Raw genomic sequence first — 26,102 nt, 5'->3', positions numbered from 1 at the left:
CCATAGAACCCAGGACCTTGAGGACAAATCTTGCTTGAATCCTCTTTAGTGTGAAGAGTATGACAACTGGGCGACGGATCGTTAATACTCTTTCTTGAGGCAGCTTTGCTATCATGGCCCTTGAGTCTAAATCTGCCCCTATAAAGGTAATATATTGACAAGGTAACAAGGCAGATTTTTCATAGTTTATGGTGACCCCAAGTTGAGAACAAGAGCGGATTGTGTATTCCCTTGCCCTGATTAGTTGATGCTCGGTGGTGGCAGTAAGGAGCCAGTCGTCTAGATATGGAAACACCCGGAATCTTTGATGCCTCAGGTGAGCCGCAACTACTTCCATGCATTTGGTGAACAACCTGGGGCTGTGGTGAGACCAAAGGGCAGAGCTCTGAACTGATAGTGACTGGCTGGCAACCGGAAGCGTAGATATCTCCTTGATCGCCTGTCCATTTTTATATGGTAGCACGCATCCTGGAGATCAATAGGGCATATCCAATTGTCCTGTCCCAGAAAGGGAAAATGGACTGCAGTGTTACCATCCGTAACTTTATTTTCTTGACTGACTTGTTCAGCCTGTTGAGATCCAAAATGGGTCTCCAGTCCCCTGTTTTCTTTGGAACTAAAAAGAACCTTGAGTAAGTTCCGGATCTGATTTGGTCTGTGGGGACTTCCTGGATGACTTTTTCTTAGAACCTTTGAACCTCCAGGTTTGCTTGAACCCAAACATTGGGTGGGACATCTGGGATAGAGTATTGTCTTTTTGATAGGGGAAGTAGTGAGAAGGGGATATTGTAACCTCCGGATATTATGGATAGTACCCGTGTATCTTCTGTGATGGTCTGCCAGGCTTTTGGGTACAAGGATAATCCCCCCCCCCCGACTGTCTCCAGAGTCGGACAGTTGGGCCTCCCTTCAGGAACACTGGAAGGGCCTACCAGAGAAGGTATCTCTGTCACCCTGGTTCTGCGGACCCCCCCTGCTGTGAGGCGACTTCCATTGTTATTTCTCCCTCTGCCCCTGGGGAAAAATTCTCCATGTGTGTCTGGCGAAGTTCCCTGGGATTTCCGGAACCACATTTTTCTGCTCTTCTGACCTATAGGATAGGGCCTAGATAGAGCAAAAAAACATACTCCCATGGCAGAGAGAGTTTTGCCATCCTCTTCACACCTGGTAAGAGTCTTTTACCTGCAGCCCGAACATGGATGAGCTGTCAAAGGGGGCATTGGTAAAGGAAGACTTGAAGGGTGCCGCAAAATGACAAAGGCGCATCCAGGAGTGTCTGCGTAAGGCTACCCCTGGTGCCTGAAATAAGCTGCATGGAGGAGTTAACCACTGTAGTCAAGGTCGCTAACTCCCTGAAGAGATCCCTTTGAAGCCTTGTAAAGTGGAACAAATAGTTCAGCGACCCGTCACTGAAGAAAACAGATGCTCAAGGGAGGTTTTGCACGAGGTGGGATCACCCAATGGGGTGCCTGGAGCATGGGCCGGAGGGGAGGTTCAGAGGCAGACACTGGCACTGAGGGCAAAGGAGCCAATAGAGCAGAGGATGGAGCTGTCTCAGCAGACAGCATGCTCGTCATCACCTCGAAGGTGTCGCGGTCCCAACCCAAAAGAATCTCAGACTCCGAAGAAGCAGCAGACTTCTTCCGAACCGAGGACGACGGCTGCAAGGCCGATGTAGGAAACGAGCTGAACTGCGCCGAAGCTCTGAGAGGGAGAGTAGGGTCAGACAAGGGTCCGATGCCGCTCCCCCTCAGCGCCAACAAGGGAGTGTAAGCCCCCAGATCCCACGATAGAAGGGGGTATTGAGGAGATCGGAGCGGTAGTCGGAACCATAAGACCAGAGGAGGTTACTGGAACCGACGGTTCCACCAATATGACTTCCATACACTCCAGCTCCGAGCTCAGAGGAGACAGGAGGAATCAAGACAGGTGTTTGGGCTGTCAACACCATTTCCGTCTGGGATGGGCCCAAAAGTATTTTGGCTAATGCTGGTGTCCCAAGAAGCCTCTTTACCACCCTCTCCACATCATCATCCAAGAGGCTCCTGGATGACCGAGAGGAATATGTTGAAGACTGGTGACTGCCCGCCACAGATTGTAACAATGGAGTCTGCGGAGCAGACCGCATCGGTTCCAAGGCAGGAGACCTGGAATGCTTATGAGACCTTATCTGCTCCAAAAACACTGATTGAGCTGTAGGTAACGATGTCATGTCGGAACCGAAAGTTGGGTCCAAACTCGGAGCAGAAGAGGATGAAGGCTTGACTTTATCCGATTTTTTAGCTGGCTGAGTCCCCTCCATGGCAGCATCAAAGGGCCTCTTCAGCAAACCTCTCAAGATTAGCTTGTTTCTTCTCTACTGCAGGACTCCTGAACTAAAGGCATGGCAGAGAGAGCACGAATCCTGCAGGTGAAGAGGTCCTAAACAATATATACTACTCATATGTCCGTCTGTAAGGGACATCTTTTGGGAACACGAGTCGCATTTTTTGAAGCCCGAAGGCTTTGAATCCTTGGCAGTATCCTTGGACATAATGGGAGACAGCACTATGTCTAAGGCTATAGACTGCTAGTAAGAAAACTATGCAATAACACTACGAAGCACTTTGTATAGCTAAACAAAGAGAAAAAAACTATAGCAATAAACAATATCATATATATATATATATATATATATATATATATATATATATATATATATATATATATATGTGTGTGTGTGTGTGTGTGTGTTTCCTTTTTTTTTTTTAAAGAGAGGGAAAAAAGTAGAAAGGTGGGAGAGCCTCTAAGCTAAGGGGAGCCTCTAACTTAAACGGCAACTCCTTAAAAGCTAAAGGTAAGAAGGGGAAGAGAACTCTCTAATTTAAACAGGTTTGAAAGGGGGGAAAGGCCAGAGAGAAAAAATGATTAATTTACACAAAAAACAAGTCACTCAGATGGGATAGGGATAGATAGAAGTGCTAAGGACAACTACCGTTAACAAATTAGCTAAGCTAAACTAGAAAATTTTTGCTCAAAATATAAGAGGAGAAAAAACACCTAGCCTGAGCTAGTATCCGCAATCTTGATGCTGCAAGTGGCAAAGGAGAGCTGGGTAACTACTGCTAAGCATCCTGGGATAGAGGCTAGCCTCGAGCCAGTAAAAGCTCTCGAGCTATATTATACGGCCGAGTCGGATCCGAGGATTGGCTCCGAACCCAAACAACAAGAACAAAGGCGAGATATGGACAACACAACGTTATCTCTTTTGAGCCTCAGAAACCTGGGAATTGTTCCATTTAAAGTGTTCTAGCATATGGACTACTATCTCCAAAGGATAATTCTTCAAAAGGAGAGTCAGAAGACAAATAATCTTCTTCGTCAGATCCCAGAGGAGACTGAATGTGGAAGGAATATGCCAAAGATTCTTCACCAGAACCCAAATCTTTATCAGAAGAATTAGAATCTCTAGATCTTGAAGAAGTGCTGGAAGACCATGCAGCACAGGCAGGAATGGACAATCCTTCTGGGGTTTTCAGGACCATCAGGTCATTAAGCAGCCCCTGAGTATAGTTCTGCTACTCTTTGTGAGGATCCTTAGCTACAGAAACCACATGTTCATTTTTTTTCATTTCTTTTTTTAAAGGAATATCTGCCTTAAACAAATCTAAGACATTCAGACCTTGACCTAGATTTGATGAGGGTACCAGGCATCTCTTCCCTAACTAAAATTTGGGAAATCTCCCTAGGTCATTCAGACACAATCAGCCGCCGTTTCCCCCTCTACATCGGTACCAGATGTATCCATAGGCTCGGTGAACATGCAAACAAACAGCTCCATATCAGCCTCCAACTGGGTTGTGGCTGAAGGAACTGGCATCAGCACTAGATTGTCCTCAAGTTCATCATCCAACCCGAGGGAGACATCCACTAGAGGACTGGACAGCAGTAGGTTAAGTGACAGCTGAACTTTGGGGCGGGCAGATTCAGCCATGGTATGGTGATTCAAAAGCTTCGGACATTAGTTTTTGAAATAAATTGAAAGGAATGACAGATGGCTGCAGAGTGTCATCTGGACAGTCACTCAATATATACCACAGAGTATGGTTAATGTGTAGTACCTAATCAAAAAAGACACTTCGTGTGCCTGTCTTCATGGGGAATATGCCTTCCACACTCCCATTTTCCCTTTCTAGATGACATGAAAACAAGGAGGAAAAAGAAAGGAGGGATCCCCAATGGGGCACATATGTAGAAGGCTCAGTAGATGAACCAGCTTGGTGAACAGCATACTGACCAAATTCAGAGGTAGTGTTTGGACTGGCAGCAAAGAAGTTCTGAGGATTAGGTGTCTGAAGTCTCATATGTCCCTTACGTCTTACACATAGGACATACATCTGATGTGCGACACCTGGAAGGTGTGCAGGCTTTGGTATACTGGCAGGACATTAGGCTATCCTCAACAGGATATCCCAAAAGTAAAGAAGACTGCAACAGTAATAAAAAGGAGATTGCCAACACAAATGTCATCCAAGACTGCTGTGTGGAAAAAGGCTTGAGAAGTAGCCAATGCTTTCACTGGTTGAGCTCTAGGTTCAAATGTCAAAGGCTTGTCAACTTTTTTATAACAAAATATAATGCAATCAGTCAATGACTTAACTGATCTCATCTTGGACAATTTACAACCAAATTTATTTTTTATAAAAAAATATGATCAGCCGACCATCTTTTCTGAAGCATCTGATTCTGACTGCAAAGAATCTGAGCTGTCTATGAACCACCATAAAATGCAACACTCTTATCCGCAAACATTTAACAACATTAACAGAACAATGATAATCCAGAGGGACGCAGAATGTAAGAAAATATTGCTGTTGTTGGTTGGGCTTAATGCAGAGAAAGCATTCGTCAGAATAAGCTGGGATTTTACGAGTAAGGCAATGGAAGCATTTTCATTCCCTGATTGATATGAGGAAACAGAGGCAAAAATTAACATTGGAAGGTTCATCTGTAATAAGTTGTATCTGAACAGAGGAACCAAGAGCTTTTGGCAAAGAAAATACGGATTCAGAAATTCAAGGACATAATTGGCATGGCACTCAAGAAGTGTTGGCTTTATTTGCAGACAATATTATTTTGCATCTGATAAGACCAGAAAAGGACAGCTAAGTGTTGTGGAACATTCTGAGACAGTTTCAAGTCTTTTCAAGATATAAAATTAATTAGGACAAAACATACTAAAGCTGTAAACTATGCAGCCCCACTTGAACGGATTCAAAAATACCCATATTTATGAGGACATGGCAAATTGAAGTATTTAGGAGTATGGGTTAAAAAATTCTGTTATGGCAGTTAAAGATACATGGGAAGAGGATAAAGAAAAAAATAATACAAAAACTGAGAAACTAGAAGCTCTTGTTTATGAATACAGATAGCAATATGCAAGCAGTGAAAAGGTTTTTAGTTCCTTCAGTTTTATCAGCAGGTCAGGCATAGGGGAAGAGGGCAAGGATTATGTGGAATAAGTTGATCCTTACAACAAAACATGGAGGTTTAGGATTACCTGACCTAAAGGGATACTTCAAAGTTGCACAGTTAAGACTCATATACATAACACAAGCAGAAAGCTATAATTCAAAGTGGAAATGGATGGTGATGAAGCGGGGGGTTGAGGAGGGGTGGGATTCAAGAAATAAGGAGAGAAGAGTGGGATTATGGATGCAGATCTTTATGAAGAATAACAAGTCATACAGAATATTATATTTATAAAGTAGCAGAAAGTATTCTATGAACTAAGCCGACACAAGAATGGAGAAAGGAGATTCTGTCAATAGGAATGGCTGCAATTAGAGGTACAGAGAATAGACAAGAAGGGGCTAGAACTTACTGGATTAAACTAGCAAAGGAACTAAGGTACTGAGAACAATTAAGAAAGGGAAGAGGTCAAGAAGACACTTGTACTGCAGGCTAGAGACTGCCTTCCCTCATCAGGAATTGATATCAGAGTGTAGACAAAGAGAAAGGGATAGGGGAATCCTAAGTGAAAGACCTGCAGTTTTTAGTTGAATCTAGAAGAGAAGCTGCTGTTAAAAGGGGAAAATTAGTAAAGTATATTGAATACTGCATTATAACTACATAAATCAATCAGAGGAGGTTAGAAAAGATTCAGAAGAGAGACTGTATATGCAATTCACAATGAAATAATGGGAAAACAGAAGTATTCTTCCCAAACATAATCCAAACAAGCAGCTCAGAACAAAAAAACAGCAACAAGCCAAGGTAAGCTTCTACTGAAAACCACCACAAAGAAGACTCTGCATTTCAGTAGAACCTTTCTTTGGCTTGTTCCTCCCCAAATATACAACAAAGTCTAGAAATGTAGGAATTTTGCTTGGAAGTGTTTGCATACGTATTTTTATACCCCAAACAGACTCCAAATAATTTTTCCTCAGGTAGATCGCAAATGTTGGAGGTGTGATGGGGAAAAAAGAGGTAAGTGGGTATTTGGTGAGTGTAATGAGTTGGCAGACTTCCTACAGAGTACTATGTCAGAAATACTGGGTGAGCAAATGGGTGTAACTAAGGAAATGATTTTTGAGCTGGGATACAGGACCTGAACTGACTATACATAGCAAGGCCTTGTAAAGTTTAATTCTGGTGGCTGCCAAAAAAGCAATTACAAGACAATGGAAAGTTTAGACAAACTGTATTTGAAGTAGTAAATACTGTAACCGAGATAAAAGAATTGGAACTGGGATCTTTAGAAAAGGGCAGGACCAAATTACATAGAAAAAATGGAAATGGTGGGGACAGTACATGAAGAATAACGTTTTGGAGGAGAAGTGAGGTTTAAGGGCAGGCAGGAATTGATCAATTTATGTAAAGTTGGATTGATGACAATTGTATAAAAGAATTTATGTGATGTATAATGTTTGCCAACTGTGAACAGGTTAACATGGTTTGTTTTCTTTTATATAAATGTATGTTGGCCTATGTCTTAAGTGATAATTCAATAAATGTGTTAAAATAAATGCAACACTGTTAAGGTTAAACTAAGTAGCTTTGTTACACAAAAAAGGAAGATTTGTATGTATGGGCACTCTTTCCTTATGCAAACAAGTAAAGAAGGGTATACTGAAAAGGTATGCAACTCTGGTACTCATCTAGCTAAAATAGTGGTTACTAGCCAACATTTCAAGGATACACAAGATGATGGCTTAACAGGGGAAAAGTACTGTTACCTGCAGAGAGACTACAAATAAGTGCTTATTTTCAACTTTCTGCACTTTCTGATTAACTAAAACAATATTTGCTGCTTATCTGTTTGTTTAAACTGTGTAACTGGATTTTATTGCATTCTTTAGATTGTCTGCTAATTGAATTCCTCTTTACAACTGTAATTACTGTTCATCTGCTTGTTTTGTTCATTTTACTTGTTTGCTGCACTTGAAAAACACTAGCATACACTAGGTTCAGGTTTTCTGCTGAATCTAGTACTGTGTGTGACCTCTGGAGCTTGTCTGGAAAGGCCTCCTTGTGCTTTCGTGACAGGAAGGTACAGTTTGGAGTAATCTAGCTAGAGTTACTGTTGCAGGGCTCTGTTTAGGGCATTTTGATTGGATAATTTGAACTCTGGCTGTTCCCGTTTTCTGCTTTAAAAAGCCTGTGTTTGAACCGGTTTGTGCTTGTTTACGCTTGTTTGCACATTGTGCAGCATCGCGCACTACTACACAGAGGGACTGCCGGTTAAAGACACCTGCTCTCTAGCCTTGCAAATATTACCTAAACCAGAGCTCTTCTCAACTAAACCTACTAATACCTTCCCCTGCTGTATTTCCTATTCAGCTGTTATAGCCAGACAAAGATTATTCCTGGGACCATGAACTGCCAGTTTCCTTCCTTTTCTCCTACCAGCCTGGTTGGCATGGGTCGACTCAGGCAGTGTAGTAATTGCATCATGTTCACTGACACTCCCGACTTCTAAATCATTCCTATACCATTTGTGAGAGATGCACCTACATTATGAATCTGGAATCACAGCATTCTCGCACAACATATAGCAATACAGAGCGGGTTGTCAGCCCACCTACCACAACTCTTTCTTAAGACACACAGCATACACACAGACTAACATATGCGGAGGTGCTCACAAAAAATATACCAAAACAAAACACATGCATACTAAACCAACCATAACATCCAAAACACAATACACACAATGACACAAGCACAAGTGTCTCACCATCAAACCCCACAAGGCAATGCACATCCACTCCAAATATCTTAGTCATAGGAAACTCTATAGTGAGACACACAGACATTCCTCTCACAAGGCTGAAGAAGAAGAAAGTCATGGTCAGCTGTCATTCTGGTTTCAAAATTAGTCAGATCATGTAGGCACTCAAGTCTCTCAACACAAGTACCGTTATGAGTTGGTCATAGTACATGTTAATGTGAACAACTTGAGACGACCTCCCTGGACTACATGAAGAGAGACATGATTGAGCTCTCTGATTAGGTGTCACAGGTGGATATGTTCCATAGCCTTGAGCAGCATATTACCCTCACCTAAGATAATACCACAATATAAGCAGAAAATCACTGACTTCAATAATTGGCTTATTTTCTGGTGTCATTCTAAGGGAATCCAGTTTCTGAATGGGATGACGTGATCAACAGACCTCAATGCTTTGCTAAAGATGGTCTTCATCTGTCACCCCTAGGATTTCCGCTACTGGCAAAGGCTCTTGCCACCCCCATCGTGTCTTTTTTAGGCAATGTCCCAAGGACAAAATTCCCAACACAAACGTTTAATCAAAAAACAACCTCAATGTTATGTTGCTAAATGCTAGAAGTCTTAACATGAAACTACACTCACTGGAAATAGTCCTCACCTTGGAAGATGCTGGCTTCTATGGAGTCATGAAGACCTGGTTCAAGGCTGTGGACAGCACCCCAAACATACCGAGTTACACCTCCTACCACACTTTCAGAACATGAATGGAAGGCGTGAGAACTAAAGGAGGCAGTGTATCAATATTCATTAAAGATAAATACACCTCCAGATTGGTGAAACAGTAGGATTCCCTGAAGATACTTCAGGTGTAACTAACTGTTGGTAGGACATCTATTCAAGTCATTGCCAGCTACAGGACCCCCTCCATGAATCAAGATACCCACTCTGACTTCTTGGATCTACTGGAATCCATTAAGATACATCCGAACACCATGGTTCTGGGTGTTACCCATCCACTGACTATGTAAATTACTCGTACTCAACTCACCTGTCCAAAAGTTCCTTGAGTTCATTAACTCCATTGCCCTGGACCAGCTGGTGGAACCCCAACTAGGGGCACCAACATCTTGAATCTGGTGTTTACCAATATGGGGGACCACTGTAGCACCCCCACAGTGAGGTCTTCCTTTGTCAGATCAGTCTTATTCAAAGTAAATGTCATACCAGACCCCTCCCCCCACAATGCTTTTTAGGATCACCTGTATAACTGCATTAACATGGCTGTACCTGATAGGACCAAAACAACCTCTTCAAGGAAGAGAAAACAACTGCCAATAACAGGCTTTACTATAAGAGGAAGAAATTGCTGTCCAAAAGTAAGAGGGGGCGTGTCATAAACTGGAAACTCTCCTTCCACAGCTTAAACAAGCAAATAAGATGTCTTGTGAAGTCATCCAAAGCAAAGTACGAATCCAAAATAGCATCCTCAAATAAGGCCAACCGTAAGGCGTTCTTTAGCTATATCTTTAGCCTAAAAGATAAGACCCAGATTTGCGCTGAAATGGTAGTTAATGATACCACATACAATGAGCCTGTGGACACAGCAAACCTGCTAGCCAACAGGTTCTGTGAATGCTTCACTCCCCTGTCCCCACACCATTCCTTCTGCCTGCCCCCCACCTTGTATCTCTAGAGAGCAGGTCATAAATGCCCTAAGGCCAAAAACACAGCTTCTATGGGACCTGATAACATACCAGGCTGCTTCCTACATGGACTCCAAGAATTAGCAACACCATTGGGTGCTCACTGGCTTCATCCCAGCTAAATGGAAAGCGGTCACCATTATCCCCTTGCACAAAGGTGGTGCTTTGACTGACCCCAGGAACTACAGACCTATTAGCCTGACTAGCCGTATCTACAAGGCCATGGAGTGAATCATCATGGACCTTATCAACAAAGATATAGGTAATCTCCAAACACTTGACCCTACTCAGTTTGGATTTGTCCAAGGGAGATCATGTCTGTTAAACCTGGTGGACTTCTTTGAGATAGTCACCACAGCCCTGGACAAGGGGGAAAACTGTGCATACAGCTTACCTGGACTTGACCAAGGCTTTTGACACTATTCCCCAATCAAGCATTATTGATAAACTCACTCAGCTGGGGAACAACCCATATATTGTCAGGTGGATTGCAAACTGGCTCACCAATAGAACACATGCAGGCAATACAGGCGATTCCACCTCCACCAGCAGACCCGTAACCAGTGGTGTTCCACAGTCATCTGTGCTGGGGCCTCTATTGTTTGGAATCTACTTCTCGGATGTACAGGGTAAAACAAAATGCATAAGGCTGACAAAGTTTGCTGATAACTGCAAACTGGGTGCAGTCATCAAGTTCCGAAATGAAGATAACATCCTACAAGAGGGACTTACACAGACAAATCACTTGTGCCAAAGTCATTGGCTAAAACTCTACGCAAAAAAATGCATTATCATCCCCTTCAGCAAGGGCGAAGTCCCGGCAGATTATCACATTAATAACACCCTAAGCATGCAATCAGTGGTGAGAAACTTGGGCACACAGGTTGGCAGCAACCTTTCCTTTGACCACCATGTCTCCACAGTGGTAAGAAAGGCTTTCTATGTCACCCACCTCATAAGTAAGTGCACTGCATCCAGAACAAGAGAGGTTATAACCCCCTTGAGCTCCTCATTCATCAGGCCAATAATACAGTACAATGCTACCTTTGGAATGTACCTTACCAAGCATTTGCAGCAACTGGAAAGACCTCAAAGGTTTCTTACAAAGACAATTCAGGGTTTTCAGCATATGCCATATGTTGACAGACTGAAATCACTGTCACTATACAGTGTCTTACAAACTACTCAGGGGTGACGTCTGCCTTGCATATGAAGCAATCTCAGATCCTGCTCTAATGGGAATGCTGTACATTCATAAACCAAATGGGTAAGCTAGACTCGCTCTAGGAACTCAACCTAGTATACGACATCAACAGGACTTGCTGGAGAGACAGACATGTCTCACAGGTTACCTCTCCTCTGGAACAAACTTCCAATTTAGGTGAAGCAGAGCCCTTTGTTGACTCTAAGTGTAATTTGGATGATTAGATGGGGAACTGCAAATTCACCCCGGGAGTTTCACCTGTGTCCCTCTAGACTGGGGCAGTAGCTGTTGACTTAGTTCCACTTAATACCTTGATATTCTTGGGAACAGGGGTTGTACTTGGCTAGGCTTGTAAGGGCCCTAGGTCAATTAGCCTAGCAACCTCCCATGATCCTATGACATATCTTGTCCACCAAGACAAAACAGACATTATCTACAGCCCAAGGTGAAATGTTTTCTGTACTTACATTTTTTTAAAAGCACAGTCCATGATGAACATGATAAATGACAAATTAGCTACTATTAAACAGCAAAGCAGTTAACACATTAGCAAATGATTCACAGAACAGCAACAACAAACTTAGTTTTTTTTTCTTTTTTAAAACAACAACAGTAAAGTGGAGAAAATGTTACAAATGCTAAAATGCAATTCACAAACCACGGGTGAGGTGAGAAAATGCCAATGAGCCTACGATCGGAGAAGTAAGAGATAAAGTCTTCAAAAATCTCAAGAAATGTTGCTTATTAACATAAATGGATGAAGAAGCTACAGTAAGTTATAGCAGAAAGAAAAAACAGATTTGGAAATTGAGGTACTCAGGGCTCAGCATTGTGGATAAAAGGAGCTTAGCAATCTGGGAAGTTTCTGATGCTTTGATCCCCAGATGCCTGAAAGTATTCCTGCTGAGAAAATGTATATGGTAAGCCAAACTATGTTCTCACTTTTTCTAATAGCGCTGTACATGTCTAATTAGTGCAGTTCTAAATGTAATACTGAATATGTCTAACTGCTATTATCCTGATGGAAATTTACTTTTTGTCAGTAACTTTGGCCCAGCTTACTGACTAGGCCACATACCTTGGTAACAAACTGAATGAATAAATACATAAATAAAACCACTGTGAAACATGCTGTAATAAAGTTGTGCACAAAGTTATTCTATTATTCCTCTTCCAAAGCCTTTTACGTAGACGACCACACAATGTTTACTCACGGGCTGACTAAGATGGGATATAGTCAGCATGTTTTATTGGGGATCAGAAATTACTTTTCTAAGTGCATACAAGCCATAACCTATCAAACCTCTCTTACAACAGAATATACATCACACACAAAACTGCCTCAAGTATACATCCCTCATGTCTCTACTAATCCTTATTTTCTCATGCAGCTTGATGTTTCAGCACTCATCTATAGCTCTGATGCTCCAAATAAGTTACTGGCTGAGCTACAAGCAAGATGCCTTTAAATTCCATACATAACTACTGCTAAACATTTAAAGACCAGTACATTTTTTGTGGAAATCACTATAAAGAGAGAGAACTGCAACTTACCGCCACAGGTATTAGGACAAACTGAACAAGTAGAAAGGTGAAAGTATCTTGGTACTGTAATGAACAGTCACCTCATACTACAAATGCATCCACCCCACATCTCAAGTACACAATAATCTACTGAAAAACATCAACAACCTATCAAACCTCTCTTACAACAGAATATACATCACACACAAAACTGCCTCAAGTATACATCCCTCATGTCTCTACTAATCCTTATTTTCTCATGCAGCTTGATGTTTCAGCACTCATCTATAGCTCTGATGCTCCAAATAAGTTACTGGCTGAGCTACAAGCAAGATGCCTTTAAATTCCATACATAACTGAATCACAACACAAACTACTGCTAAACATTTAAAGACCAGTACATTTTTTGTGGAAATCACTATAAAGAGAGAGAACTGCAACTTACCGCCACAGGTATTAGGACAAACTGAACAAGTAGAAAGGTGAAAGTATCTTGGTACTGTAATGAACAGTCACCTCATACTACAAATGCATCCACCCCACATCTTAAGTACACAATAATCTACTGAAAAACATCAACAAAAAGGTAAGGGCACAATACACAGCTAAAACATATCTACTACCCACTAACAAGTGTTCAGTGGTAGAAGCTGTAAAACTAGCAAAACTACTATATGGGATAATAGCAATGCGAAAGTTAAGCAGGTGTTATACAAATTGGAAACTACATCGAACAGGAACTGTGGAATTTGCAGCAGGGTTGTCCAATTCAACCAATCAGACTCAACAGACTCATTAGGTCACAGTGGCCATATCATCCAGCCAAGACTCACTACAATCTTGTTCAGCCACACAAATGACACTAAAAAGATCTATTATCATGTAACGGAACAAGCACAGATCTTAGATTTTTCAAGCAAAGCATAATCAAGGTACATAACAATCATTCAAGTATTTGCAATAAATGGGAACAGTTTCATCAGAAGAAATCTAGGTTCTTCAGCAATACTCAAATAAGCCTGTACATTATTACTTCAAAATCTTATCTTCTTCCTGGTTGTGGAAGTATCTAATGTTTCATGTTGTTTTCCAAGCAGATAAGCAAAATACAATGCAGCACCCCCTTTCTCTGGAGTAAATTTTCTCTGCCGGTTAAGCAATGTAATTCAGTATCTTCTTTCAAACTAAGCCTGGATGACTGCTCTCAAATTTACCTTGGGACTAAATGGCCTCCTCTCTCCTTGAGAAAGGAAGTAAAGCCACAGGGTGGATATTGGCAGTGAATACATAGTCATTAGACTAAAACAGCATTGAAACTCCTACACTGAAACAGAAACAGACATAACACTAAGATGTGAATCCTTCTGTGTGGCTAATTCTTTGCATGTTCTCTTATCACTGAGGCATATATACACTGCAGCAAGACTACAATCCCACCTTGTTGTATCTGTACTTATTAAAACTTTGATCATCTTGTAATTTTAATTTCTTAAATATTGATCACACCCTTAATATATTAACATTTTAGTATGTTCTAGAGGTCTACAAAGGGACTAAGCTGTTTAAAAACCCTATGCCATTGTCAGTTGTATACAAGAATGGTGTTGATGTAATATCTCTTCCTTAATTTTCTCCTGTCAGTAGTATATTGTTAGGAGATATTCTAAATGGTTCTCTCTGAAAATGGGTACTGCATAGTAGAGCTACTGTAGTCCACGAAATATAAATAGAACAATTAAATAAAGATTAAATAAGCAAATAAAGGGATTGTGTCTAGATCTATGGATGTTATTGTTTCCTTTCACTCAGCCCTCATTAGGCCAGTCTTTGGCATGCATCTGTCCAGCAACATGCAACAAATGGAATGCTAACAGAGATACCTTACTAAAAGGATACAAGGCCTAAACAACACTTCCTATATGAAGTGGCTCAAAGCCCTGTCACTATATTCAGTACCCTACAGACTGTTAAGAGGTGACGTGACCTATGTCTGGCATACAAGGCATCCTTTGACTCAATACGGATGGATTTTACAGCAGATCAGCAAATCAAATGGCATCAGAAATACTTGGGCCTACGGATATAAACCTCTTCTGTAACATCAACAGAATGGTTTGAAGGTATAAGTATATTGCAGAGGATAATGCTGCTTTGGAACAGACTTCCCATCCACATAAAACAAAGTTCATTCCTGTCCATATTCAAGCGCAACGTGGATCTATGGATGGGAAACAGAAAATTTACTCCAGGACAGCCCCCTGTACTACTAATGGGTACAGGCAACTTAAAAATCCTTTATCCCTTGCATGGTATGATCCCAGTTACTCTCATTAGGAGTAATATATAATTATCAACTATGGGATAGGTAAGGCCAATCTCTAACCAAACTGATTAAGATAATTCAAGCATAAAATGGGGAAATGGCTAGACCTGAAACAGCCCACAAGGGCAGCTAGCCTGGTACTTACCTATGAAGCTACAAAATCCTTCATTGCAAAACAATCTTACTATACAATAAGAACATCATAGCATGAAAAGTGACAAGGAGCCATACTTCATAGTCTCTCTCACCCCACCCATTTTTACCTTAAGCTCAGAATACGTTTCAGCATTCAACAGATCCTGCTTTCCTATTTTCTCTGCAACTTTTCGGAAGTAACTAAACATTGCAGCTTTGCACAGTCTGCTTGCATTCGATGTACCATTTTGTGATGATGTGCTGTAACAGGAGGAGGAAGGATAAAAGTGTTAAGTACACAGCAAAGAAAAACTAGCACACAACTAAGCACATCATTAAATGCAACCATTTAGATTAGTCTTCCCAGAGGATGGGTGCTGCAAAATGCAGCTGTATGTATTGCAATATGACCAGTGAAAATGCTCACAGCCCTGACAACAATCACTGCATTTGTTGCTTCCCTTTATCAGGCACAACATACTTTATCAGTTTTCCTTCGGCAGCATTCACAATTTCCAGTGAATCACCCAGGCACCAGTTCAAGCTGATTGTTTTGCAGTCTGGATCCAAGTCAAGTGAACAGACAGGTGGCCCTCGAAAAAAATGAACCTCTTTTGTTTTGTACTCTTCTGGCACAGACTTTTTTAAACTGTCATTCACACGCTGTACAACAGCAGCCTTTAATGCCTCTGTGTCATGCAAATCATCCCCTGAAGAAAAAGAAAAATCTTATTTAAACAAAACTTTTTTTCCTTCAAGTGTTTAATATATGAATGCTCTTGTTAAACACATTTAAAATATGAATGCTCTTATTAAATACATTTAAAATATTAATGCTTTGTTAAGCTCAGCATTTCTGTCACCACTACAACATCCCAGTATTCTTTACAGCCTTACAGTCATTAAAGAATATACATTGGTAGCATATGTAGCTGGGTCTATAGCACTTAACGGCTATTCAGTGAACAGCCATTCATCGAGCCGCTATTTGTCGATGCCACTCTTCATCAAATGGCAAATTTTAACTAGGGCAAATCAGCAGTTGGCCAACTAAGCCACTGTAAAACAAACAAACAAAAAAATTTAAAACCTACCAAGGTGGTGGTGGGGGCCATGCCCCCCCCCCCTGCTAAATACACCAACTCAGAGATCGCAGTACAGTGGGGAAAAGGGCAAATGCCAGATTGTCGACAACTGGTGATTTTTCCTAGTTAAAATCTGCCATTTGACGAAGAGCGGCTTTGACAAATAGGGGTTCAACGAATGGCTGTTCGCTAAATAGCCATTAGATAAAGTGATATAGACCTGTATAGTTAGCCTTACAGGGTGCAAAATAATAAGCACTGTTGCTCACCTTCTAACTGTACTCACAACTTTATTGCTAGCAATCTACAAAGATGACTGGGCTACGTAGTGGTGAATTATCTTGCCCATTATGTGTTAAATCTCATCGAAAACATGCAGCATGCAGGCGAATGTATACACACACGTGTATACACCACCCTACATCCATATGTATTCTGCTTCTTATATTGTCAACTTGCAATGACACAAATCTATACATCAAATCTACCTTGTACATGACACTTCAGTATTTAACGTCTTTTATGCTACAGGATACCCATCATATGTAGATCAAATGATGGAACACTCCCTCCCCTCTTTGGTGTGGGGGAAAGGGCATAGTGCTCAATGACATGTTGACAAATGTTGATTTCCATTCTAGAACAAACCAGATCCTGGAATCCCACTGTTTAGAACATACAGCCCATTTCTACAACAACTGAAAAAAGACCCATTACTGTACTTGACATGAATAGCCATACATCTTGAAGAAAGATGAAAGATATGATCGTGGGATACTACATTTCACAATTCTAAAACAGATCTCCCGTAACACCCAGGATGCGTGATAGTTTTTAAAACCAAACATAACTGGCTGCACACTTCAAACACCTCTAAGGGCCACAACACTGCCAATATTACACAAAAGTGAAATGCAATATTACAATTATTGTATGAAAACTGAAACAGCATCAGAAGCTGTTAAAAGAGGATGGATGTAGGCTTGAGTGCAGGTAGGAAAGCAAAAACAGATTCAGAAGGCAATAGATGTCCCTCAACTAACCGTTGACAAAGACTTTGGAAACAGACTCCAGTTGCCAGTGGCTCATTTATTTATGTATATAATATCTTAAGTGAGAAAATTATTGATGCCATTAGATATTATTGGCCCTACTTAATTAATATGGAAGGGGTAAAAAATCTTTGTAGAACTGTAAATATCTCTTTCAAGAGAAGTAGAAATATCAAAGATATGGTGGTACACAATGGATTTGTTTCACCTGGTGAAAAATTAAATCTGCAGGTTTTGGAATGTGGCACCTTCCCTTGTGGAAAGTGTCTGGTTTGTTCCAACATTACCAAATGTTTTGAAAAATAAACGGTGTAAAATTCTGTTCCACTTCTGCTTTTTCATGTATAACTAAATCAGTAGTATATGATTTGTCTTGCCCCTGTAACTTGTTTTATATAGGGGAGACTAAAAAAAATATTCAAGTTATGGTTGCAAGAACATATTAGAGACATAAAAAATAATAATGCTATGAGCCCTATAGCTTTACATTTTTTTTACTTGTCATAGCAGTGATTTTTCACTGTTAAAAGCTTGTATTTTGAAACATGCATCAGAAACGGATGAAATGTTAATGAAAATAAATTACTGTATAAAGAGACTTTATATATTTTAAAATGTAATACATTATCTCCAGCAAGTTTAAATAATGAATGTAACTGGAGAGTGTTTCTTTAAAATGTATATATGATTATTTTAATTGATGGTTGATTAATTAAGATGATTGTTTGATTAATTGTATTTAAGTGAATATATGTGTGTGTATGTGTGTGTGTGTATATATATATATATATATATATATATATATATATATATATATCTATCTAATATATATATATATATATATATATATATATATATATATATATATATACACACATACACACACATATGGATGTATGGTGTGGCATATTTTGTAACTCCAGGAAGGCTGTGCCGATAGTCTGGTGTGTTTTAACACTTGTTTGGTGTTTTTTTTTTACATGTTGACAAAGGTTGATTTCCATTCTAGGAACAAACCAGATCCTGGAATCCCACTGTTTAGAGCATGCAGCCCATTTCTACAACAAATGAAAAAAAGACCCATTACTGTACTTGACATGAATAGCCATACATCTTGAGGAAAGATGGAAGATATGATCGTGGGATACCACATTTCACAATTCTAAAACAGATCTCCCCTAACACTCAGGATGCATGATAGCTTTTAAAACCAAACATAACTGGCTGCACACTTCTAACACCTCTAAGGGCCACAACACTGCCAATATTACACAGAAGTGAAATGCAATATTACAATTATTGTATGAAAACTGAAACAGCATCAGAAGCTGTTAAAAAGAGGATGGATGTAGGCTGAGTGCAGGTAGGAAAGCAAAAACAGATTCAGAAGGCAATAGATGTCCCTCAACTAAACGTTGACAAAGACTTTGGAAACAGACTCCAGATGCCAATGGCTAATTTATGGTAGATGAAATACAAATGTCACCATCAACCATATTATGATCATGGTTGCAACACTGCATTAAATTGTCAAGTAATTGTAAGTTCAATACCATGTTTTTGTGAAGCAAACACAGCAATCAAAATGCTAAATAGGCACTTTATAGCAGGCATGATCTGAAAACCAGAGAATTATTTTAATATAACGGTTAGAAGGAACAGCTTATAAGTCATGACTGGCTACAGTGTAGGAGGGACAGGTGTTTTTAAAAATGAAAAGTTCAGTAACACAATGACTGAAGAAATCAAGTAATAATTTAAATTAAAGGCATACTTTTCAAGAATTTAAGACCTGCTAGCCTGAAATGTGAGGTCCACTGACTACTGCCCTGAGGATAGACAAAGCTTGTACCTAATATGGCAGAAAAGGAAAACTAAATTGGATACCTACTGTGAAGTACAATTGAGTAATAAAGAAACTAAAACTACACTATTTCTTCACACTGCATGCTGTACACGCAATTAAGGTATGCAGTTCATTTAAGCCACAGCAACAGGAAAAACATCAAATAGCAAGTGTCTCTCAATCCACAATTATCTGCAAGCTGCAGAATCACACTGTAGGTTATTCACTACATATGCTACACTCCTTATTCCTCATGGCACAAATGAAAAGCAGTTCAGTAATAAATAAAGAAGGAGCAGGTGGAAAGCTCACAGCTAAGTGCAATACAATAAGAATGATTATTGCTCAAATTAACAGAAGCGGGAAAAGGGGATACTAACATACTGCAACACAGCATCTTCAAGTGTCTCAGCAGGTGTAAAAAGAAGTTATGTACTTACCATAATGTTCCATGTGAGTTGTTTATCTCGCCTTTATTCTCACTGATGGGTTCGGAGCTGATCCTCGGCTCCGACACAGCCGATAGCAAAGCTCAAGGTTTGCCAGTAGCTCGAGACCAAGCCCCTTTATCCCACAATGCACTGCTGGAATTACCTCAGATCTTGTTTGCTGCAAATATATATATATATATATATATATATATATACATATATACATACACACACACACACATATATATATATATATATACACACACACACACATATACCTTTACTCTACTCTAAAAGGGAAACACTTTTCAAAGGAAAGAAGTACTGAGGAGCCAGGATAGTACTAGCCTCTAAGTCTACTGTCAGCCAGGAGGGGGAAGGAGGGAGGAACATGAGAATAAAGGCGAGATAAACAACGCACATGGAACGTTATGGTAAGTACATAACTTCTTTATGTGAAGCTGTTAAATCTCGCCGTTTATTCTCACTGATGGGTAGCGTCCCTAGCACCCTCAATCTTGGGTGGTTCATGGAAGTACGTTTTTCAGTACCGTGGAACCAAAGGAAGACCTGTCCCTGGAAGCCTTATCTACTTTGTAATGTGTGATAAAGGTATGAGGGTTAGACCATGTGGCTGCAGCACAAATATTGTCAAGGGGCAATTTAACTTGAAAGGCAGAAGACGTAGAAACGGCTCTGGTAGAATGAGCCTTAGGTTTGTGTGTCAATTGCATGCTAACATTCGCATAAACAAAGGATATACAATCTGATAACAATTTAGATAAAGTTGTTTTATCCACGGGATTACCTTTTCTGGCTTCTGACAGGGATACAAACAGCTGATCTGATTTTCTAATATCCGTAGTTCTGTCAAGATAAAATCTGAGCTGTCTGTGTACATCAAGTTTGTGCAGCATACATCTATCAGCATGGAAAATCATGTAAGGTCGTCTGACAGATAATACTTGGAGTTCTGACACTCTGTGGGCAGAAATAATGGCCACTAGAAAAATAGTTTTCCAGGATAAATATTTGAGATCACAAGAAGATGCTGGTTCAAAAGGGGGGGGAGAATAATTTGAGGCAGCATAAAGTTCAAATTCCAGGGAGAATAAGGAATTTTGACAGGAGGTCTCATGTGAAGAACACCTTTAAGAAAAGTTTTAGATAACTTATGGCCCATAACATTCGAGCCATCGAATCCAAGGTGGAAATTTGAGATGGCGGCTAACTGGACTTGAACTGTAGCAGCTGCTGCCCCTTCCTTAAAAATCTTTGTCAAAAATTCTAAAATGGACGATAGCGGAGCTTGGAAAGGGTCAATTTTCTGTGTGTTGGCCCAAACTGAGAACCTTTTCCACTTACTGCAGTACAATTTCCTGGTGGATGGCTTGTGAGAAGACAAGAGAATTTGTCTTGTATCTTCTGAAATTGAATGAAGCCTGGCAATTAGGGGAAGTAGATTAGCCAAGCAGTGCATCAGAAGGTCCGGAACTGGGTCCAGGATCAATGGATCTTCCAACAGGTGATGGAGAAATGGGAACCAAATCTGTCGAGGCCAGTAGGGGGCTATGAGGATAACAGCCCTTCCCAGCGATTTTGCTTTCTGTAAAAATCTGGGTATCAATGGGGCCAATTGTGTACGAGCGCATCTCTCGGGGGAAGTCCCGGAGGTGGTATTAGGGCAAAGTAGCTTCTGCATTTTGAATTGATGTGGCTGGCAAAGAGGTCGCAGCAAGGCTGGCCCCAGTTGTGGAAAATCAACTCTGCAACCTGTTGTTTGAGAGACCACTTGTGTGGGAGCAATATCGCCCTGCTTAGCTTGTCCGCTATCACGTTGGATTTCCCTGGAATGTGCGTTGCTAACAGAAAACGCTGGAACGACACAGCCCATTGCCAGACCCTGAGGGCTTCTTGACAAGGGGTAAGACTTGGTTCCACCTTGCTTGCTCAAGTACCAGACTACTGACATGTTGTCCGTCTGAATTGCAATAGTTCCTAGAGGAAGAGAGTCCTGAAAATACTGCAACGCCAGAAGTACCACTCTCAACTCCAGAACACTGATATGCAGATGTGACTCTTGATCCGTCCATGTGCCTTGGGCAGTCTTTCCCTGAAAATGCCCCCCCCCCCTATCAGGGAAGCATCCGTGGTCACAATGGGTACGGGGGGGGGGGGGCAAAGGGCCTTCCGATTGTGACATGAAGAGACGTCACCACCACCAAAGGTCTCTCTTGCAGGTACCTGTGATGAGAATTATGTGGTGTATCGGCAGTTTCTGGTAAGACCACTGAGCAAAGAGGAGCCACTGAAGGATTCGCATATGCATCCTTGCGAGTGATACGGCCAGGACTGCAGCTGCCATCAAACCTAGCACCTTCAAGACCTCTGCTGCTGTAGCTTTGTTCTTTGACACCAGTGAGCTGATGCGTTGGCAGAGAAGTGAGACTCTTTCGATTGGAAGATGTAGAGTGGTGGTTGAGGTATCTAACTCTGCTCCTATAAAAACAGTATGCTGTGATGGCGATAAGTCAGACTTTTCAAAGTTGACTGTAATGACTAATTGATGGCAGAGTGTCAGAGTGTATTGTGTTGCCTGAGTCAATTGATGCCTGGTGGTAGCGGTGAGGAGCCAATCGTCTAGGTATTGAAACACCTGGAATCCTAGACACCTCAGGTGAGCCGTGACCACAGCCTGCATTTGAACACTCTGGGGGCTGTAGTGAGACCAAAGGGCAGGGCTCGAAACTGGTAATGATTGACTCCCATCCGGAAATGCAGGTGATCCCTGGAGCATCTGTTCATCTTTATGTGATAATACGCGTCCTTGAGATCTATGGCGCACATCCAATAGCCTTTCCCTAGGAAGGGAAGAATGGACTGAAGCGTGACCATTCGGAACTTCTCTTTATTTACGAACTGATTGAGTCTGCTGAGGTCCAAGATAGGTGTCCAGTCCCCTGTTTTCTTTGGTACCAAAAAGAATCTAGAGTAAGTTTCGAATCCAACTTGGTCTGCTGGGACTGGTTGGATGGCTCTTTTTTTCTAGCAATTTGTGGACCTCTATAATTGCTTGTTCCCCGAGATTGGATTCTGTAAACAGGAGGGGGTGGGGTAGAGAATGGTATGAAATATCCTCTGGAAATGATGCTTTGTACCCATATATCCGACGTTATGTTTAGCCAGGCTTCTGGGTACAAAGATAAGTGACCCCCGACTGCCTCCAGAGCTGGACAGCCGGGCCTCCCTTCAGGGGCGCTGGTAGGGCTGACCAGAGAACTGTCCTCTGTCACCCTGTTGCTGCAGACCCCCTCTGCCGCACGGGCGGAGTCTTCCATTATAACCCCCTCCTCTCCCTCTAGAAGGGGTTTCTCCACGTGTGTCCTGGAAGGTTCCCTGTGCTTTCCAGAACCACATTTTTCCGCCCTTGGGATAGGGCAGAGTAGGGGTAGAAAAACGGACTCCAACGGCAGATAGGGTCTTGCCTTCCTGCTCACACCTGGTTAATGTTTCCTTTACTTTAGGCCCAAACAGTGTGTTAATAAAGGAAGACTTAAAGGGCTCCTCAAAGGAACACAGACGCATCCAGGCTTGTCTCCGCAGAGCAATGCCTGAACTAGCGGCTCTACTTGAACCATCAGCTGCATATGATATGAGACGCATGGATGAGTTCACAACCGAATTAAGGGCAGCAAGCTGTGTGTTGACTCTGTCGGCCACCCCTGCAGCTACCGTACCCTGAAGAGTATCTCCTAGCTCTTTCAGGAGATCTCTCTGGAGTCTCGTGAAATGGGTTAAATAGTTTAGCGATCGAAGAGAAAAGGTCGCTGAAAAAACATGCGTTTCCCATATCTATCCATGATCTTAGACTCTCTATTAGGAGGATGGATAGATGTGGATGTTTCAGACACTTCCTTTTTGGTGTCTGCAGCTACCACCATGGCATCAATAGGCACTCCCTTGGTCAAAAAGGCTTTGTCCACTGGGGCAGAGATAAACTTGTTCGGCTTCCGAGGGACAGGTTCCATGGCCTCTGGCGACTCCCACCCCTTACGAGAGATCAGGTCCATGAGTTCATCATAAGGTGGAGACACCCAAGAAGTGGAAGGCTGAGACCCCCAAAAGCCTTTAAGAGCACTGACTCATCCTCAGTAGGGGTTTTGGACTGCCAACCGCCCCTCTGATTCAGGATCTCTAATATCTTTGCAAAGGAGATATCCTCAGAGGGGGATCGAGGGGACTCTTCTGACTAATCCAGGTCAGTGTCAAATGTCAAAGACTCCTGTGTGGAGTCCAAGTGCCTCCTCTTGCACAATCTCTTCCTGGGTATCTCCTCAGTGGGGGGATCTGGGGAGGTCTCAGAAGAGCAGGGGACGCCCTGTGAGGGTACTTGAGGCTCAGGGTCTCTAGCTTCGCAGGGGGAATGGTAGATGAAGAAATGGACACAGGCACTTGAGGGGAGAGGGAAGGCCGAACCGATGCTGACGATGTCTTAGAAGACATGACTCTCCTCATGGCGTCGAAAGTGCCATGGCTCCGACGAGAAGGGGTAGACGGACCCGAACGGACCATCTGATCCTCCCGCACCGAAACCATAGGCTCTGAGCCTGAGGTAGGAGCCGAGCTCATCTGACCCGAAGCCCCGAGAGGAAGAGTCGGCACCGACAAATCAGTCCAACTATCCTCCCCGGACCCGACAGGAGAGTGTCGGCTCCTAGCGTCCTCGGTCGGCACCGAGGACGTCCGAGTAGATGGAACAGATAACACTGGTGCAGGTCTCGGTTCCAAGGGTTCGACAATCATCGATTCTGGCTCCTTCAGCTCCGATGGTCCAGTACGGCTCGGAGGAGGAGTAGTCAAATCCAGTTCAATGGTCTTCGGCTCCGACGAAGTGGTCGGTGCCGACAACAATTTATTAAGTCCTTGTGCCCTTAAAAGCTTCTGCACTAGCCGATCCATATCCAAATCAGATAGGCTGACCGAAGACTTAGAGGAATGCACCGAAGGTGCTGACCGGAGCGGAAGAGATGAGGGGACCTCGGAGACCGGCTCCAAGACTGGGAGCTGGCTCCGAACCAAAGGGACACTCGGTTCCGAGAGCTGTGGAGCCGATGACCCTGTACCCTCTGATCTCTTTGCCCTCTTGGTCTGTTTGGAATCAGAAGACTTCAAAGATTTTGATGAAGTGCTGGCACTTTCCTGGCTACCCAACACTTCAGAAAAAGAATGCTGCAGTAACCCCCTATCTACAAGTTTTCTCTTCCTTTCTAAGAGAACCCTAGATGAAAAGGAAAGGCATATACTGCAGGAGTCTTGGAGGTGTTTAGACCCCAGCCAATAGACACCTTGGACATTTCCGTCTGTAACGGACATTTTCAGTCCACAATCTGGACACTTTTTAAACCCCGATTTGGGGTGAGATTTCTCTCTCTCATCCGACATTCTTTTAACAGAACAGCACAAAAAAAACATGTAAAGGCTAAATACAGGGCTAACTAAGCCCACACTAAGAAAACTAATAACACTTAAAGATAGTAAGACTAAACAGGGCCAAGAAAGTGCCTAACACCAAGAAAACAAAAACTACACACAAGGTAGATCTCTACAAAAATTAACCTACTTAACTATATTATTTTAAACTAGAAACACACTAAACAGTAACAATCACCTAAAAAACTAGAAAAAAAGTTTTTTTAAACTTGCGATTTGTCAAAATGGCCCAAGCTAACTGGATCACCGAGATCTCTCTTGCCGTGGCAAACTAGATCTGAGGTAATTCCAGCAGTGAAAACAAACAAAGAAACAGCTGCGGGTAAGACAGAGGTGCAAAAAATGGGAATAAATACAAAAAAACAGTGCACCAGGGTGACACACAATAGCATTTAATAGTACAAAAATAAAAAACTGAACAGAGGTAAGCGCTTTCACAACAGTGGTTGCTTCATCAGACAAAGTTAAAATGCACTTCAGCTCTTAAAAAACAGCTTAGTCATCAATTAAGCAGAATCAGTGATGTCACAATTAGCTGCTATTTAAAGAGACAGCAAAAAAATATATTAAGAGACAGCAAAAATATATATATAATCTCTATTTTAAAACATATTATCTTAAAACAGTGAATATAAATTATATAAATGTAGATATTTCTAGTAGACCACTAAAAACCTTTTATAGACATAAGAAGTATATATATATATATATATATATATATATATATATATATATATATATTATTTATATATATCATCATAAAAAATGTTAAGAATAAAATAAAACATGTTAAAATAAATCAATGCTTAAGACGTCTTGCTTTTAAAAAGGGATTAAAGAAGAAGTCCCATTAAGCCCTGGATAGCGTTCAGCATCAAGTTTTAAAATCCATCTTTACTCATGGCTTTCTGTAACATTTTCAATGTCTCCTCCTCTCAAATTTCTATGAAAATGTTGTAAAACAAAGAATTTAAAAGAATGGGAAGCATCTGTACGCATAACATGATTAGCAAGGGCATTAAATTGTTTATTATTTCTAATATCACAAATGTGTTCTAGAATTCTGCTTTTTAATGGCCTGTTAGTTTTGCCCA

General features: G+C 41.4%; 1 protein-coding gene across 1 annotated transcript in view; it reads right to left on the bottom strand.

Annotated features, from left to right (window-relative positions):
- Positions 1-26,102, bottom strand: part of LOC122794480 (adenosine deaminase domain-containing protein 2-like) — a 1,461,320-nt gene that overhangs the window by 210,407 nt on the left and 1,224,811 nt on the right. Inside the window, exons 11-12 of the mRNA XM_044062915.1 lie at positions 15,586-15,814; positions 15,233-15,365 (exon numbers count right to left, since the gene is read on the bottom strand). Of these exons, the coding sequence (XP_043918850.1) occupies positions 15,233-15,365; positions 15,586-15,814 (362 nt within the window). The remainder of the gene's footprint in view (positions 1-15,232; positions 15,366-15,585; positions 15,815-26,102) is intronic.

This window comes from Protopterus annectens, chromosome 1.part0 (genome assembly GCF_019279795.1).
Source record: "Protopterus annectens isolate FY-2018-M chromosome 1.part0, PAN1.0, whole genome shotgun sequence".
NCBI lineage: Eukaryota > Metazoa > Chordata > Ceratodontiformes > Protopteridae > Protopterus > Protopterus annectens.
The sequence above is the reverse complement of the archived record's forward strand: the minus strand, read 5'-3'. Positions and strand labels throughout refer to the sequence as shown.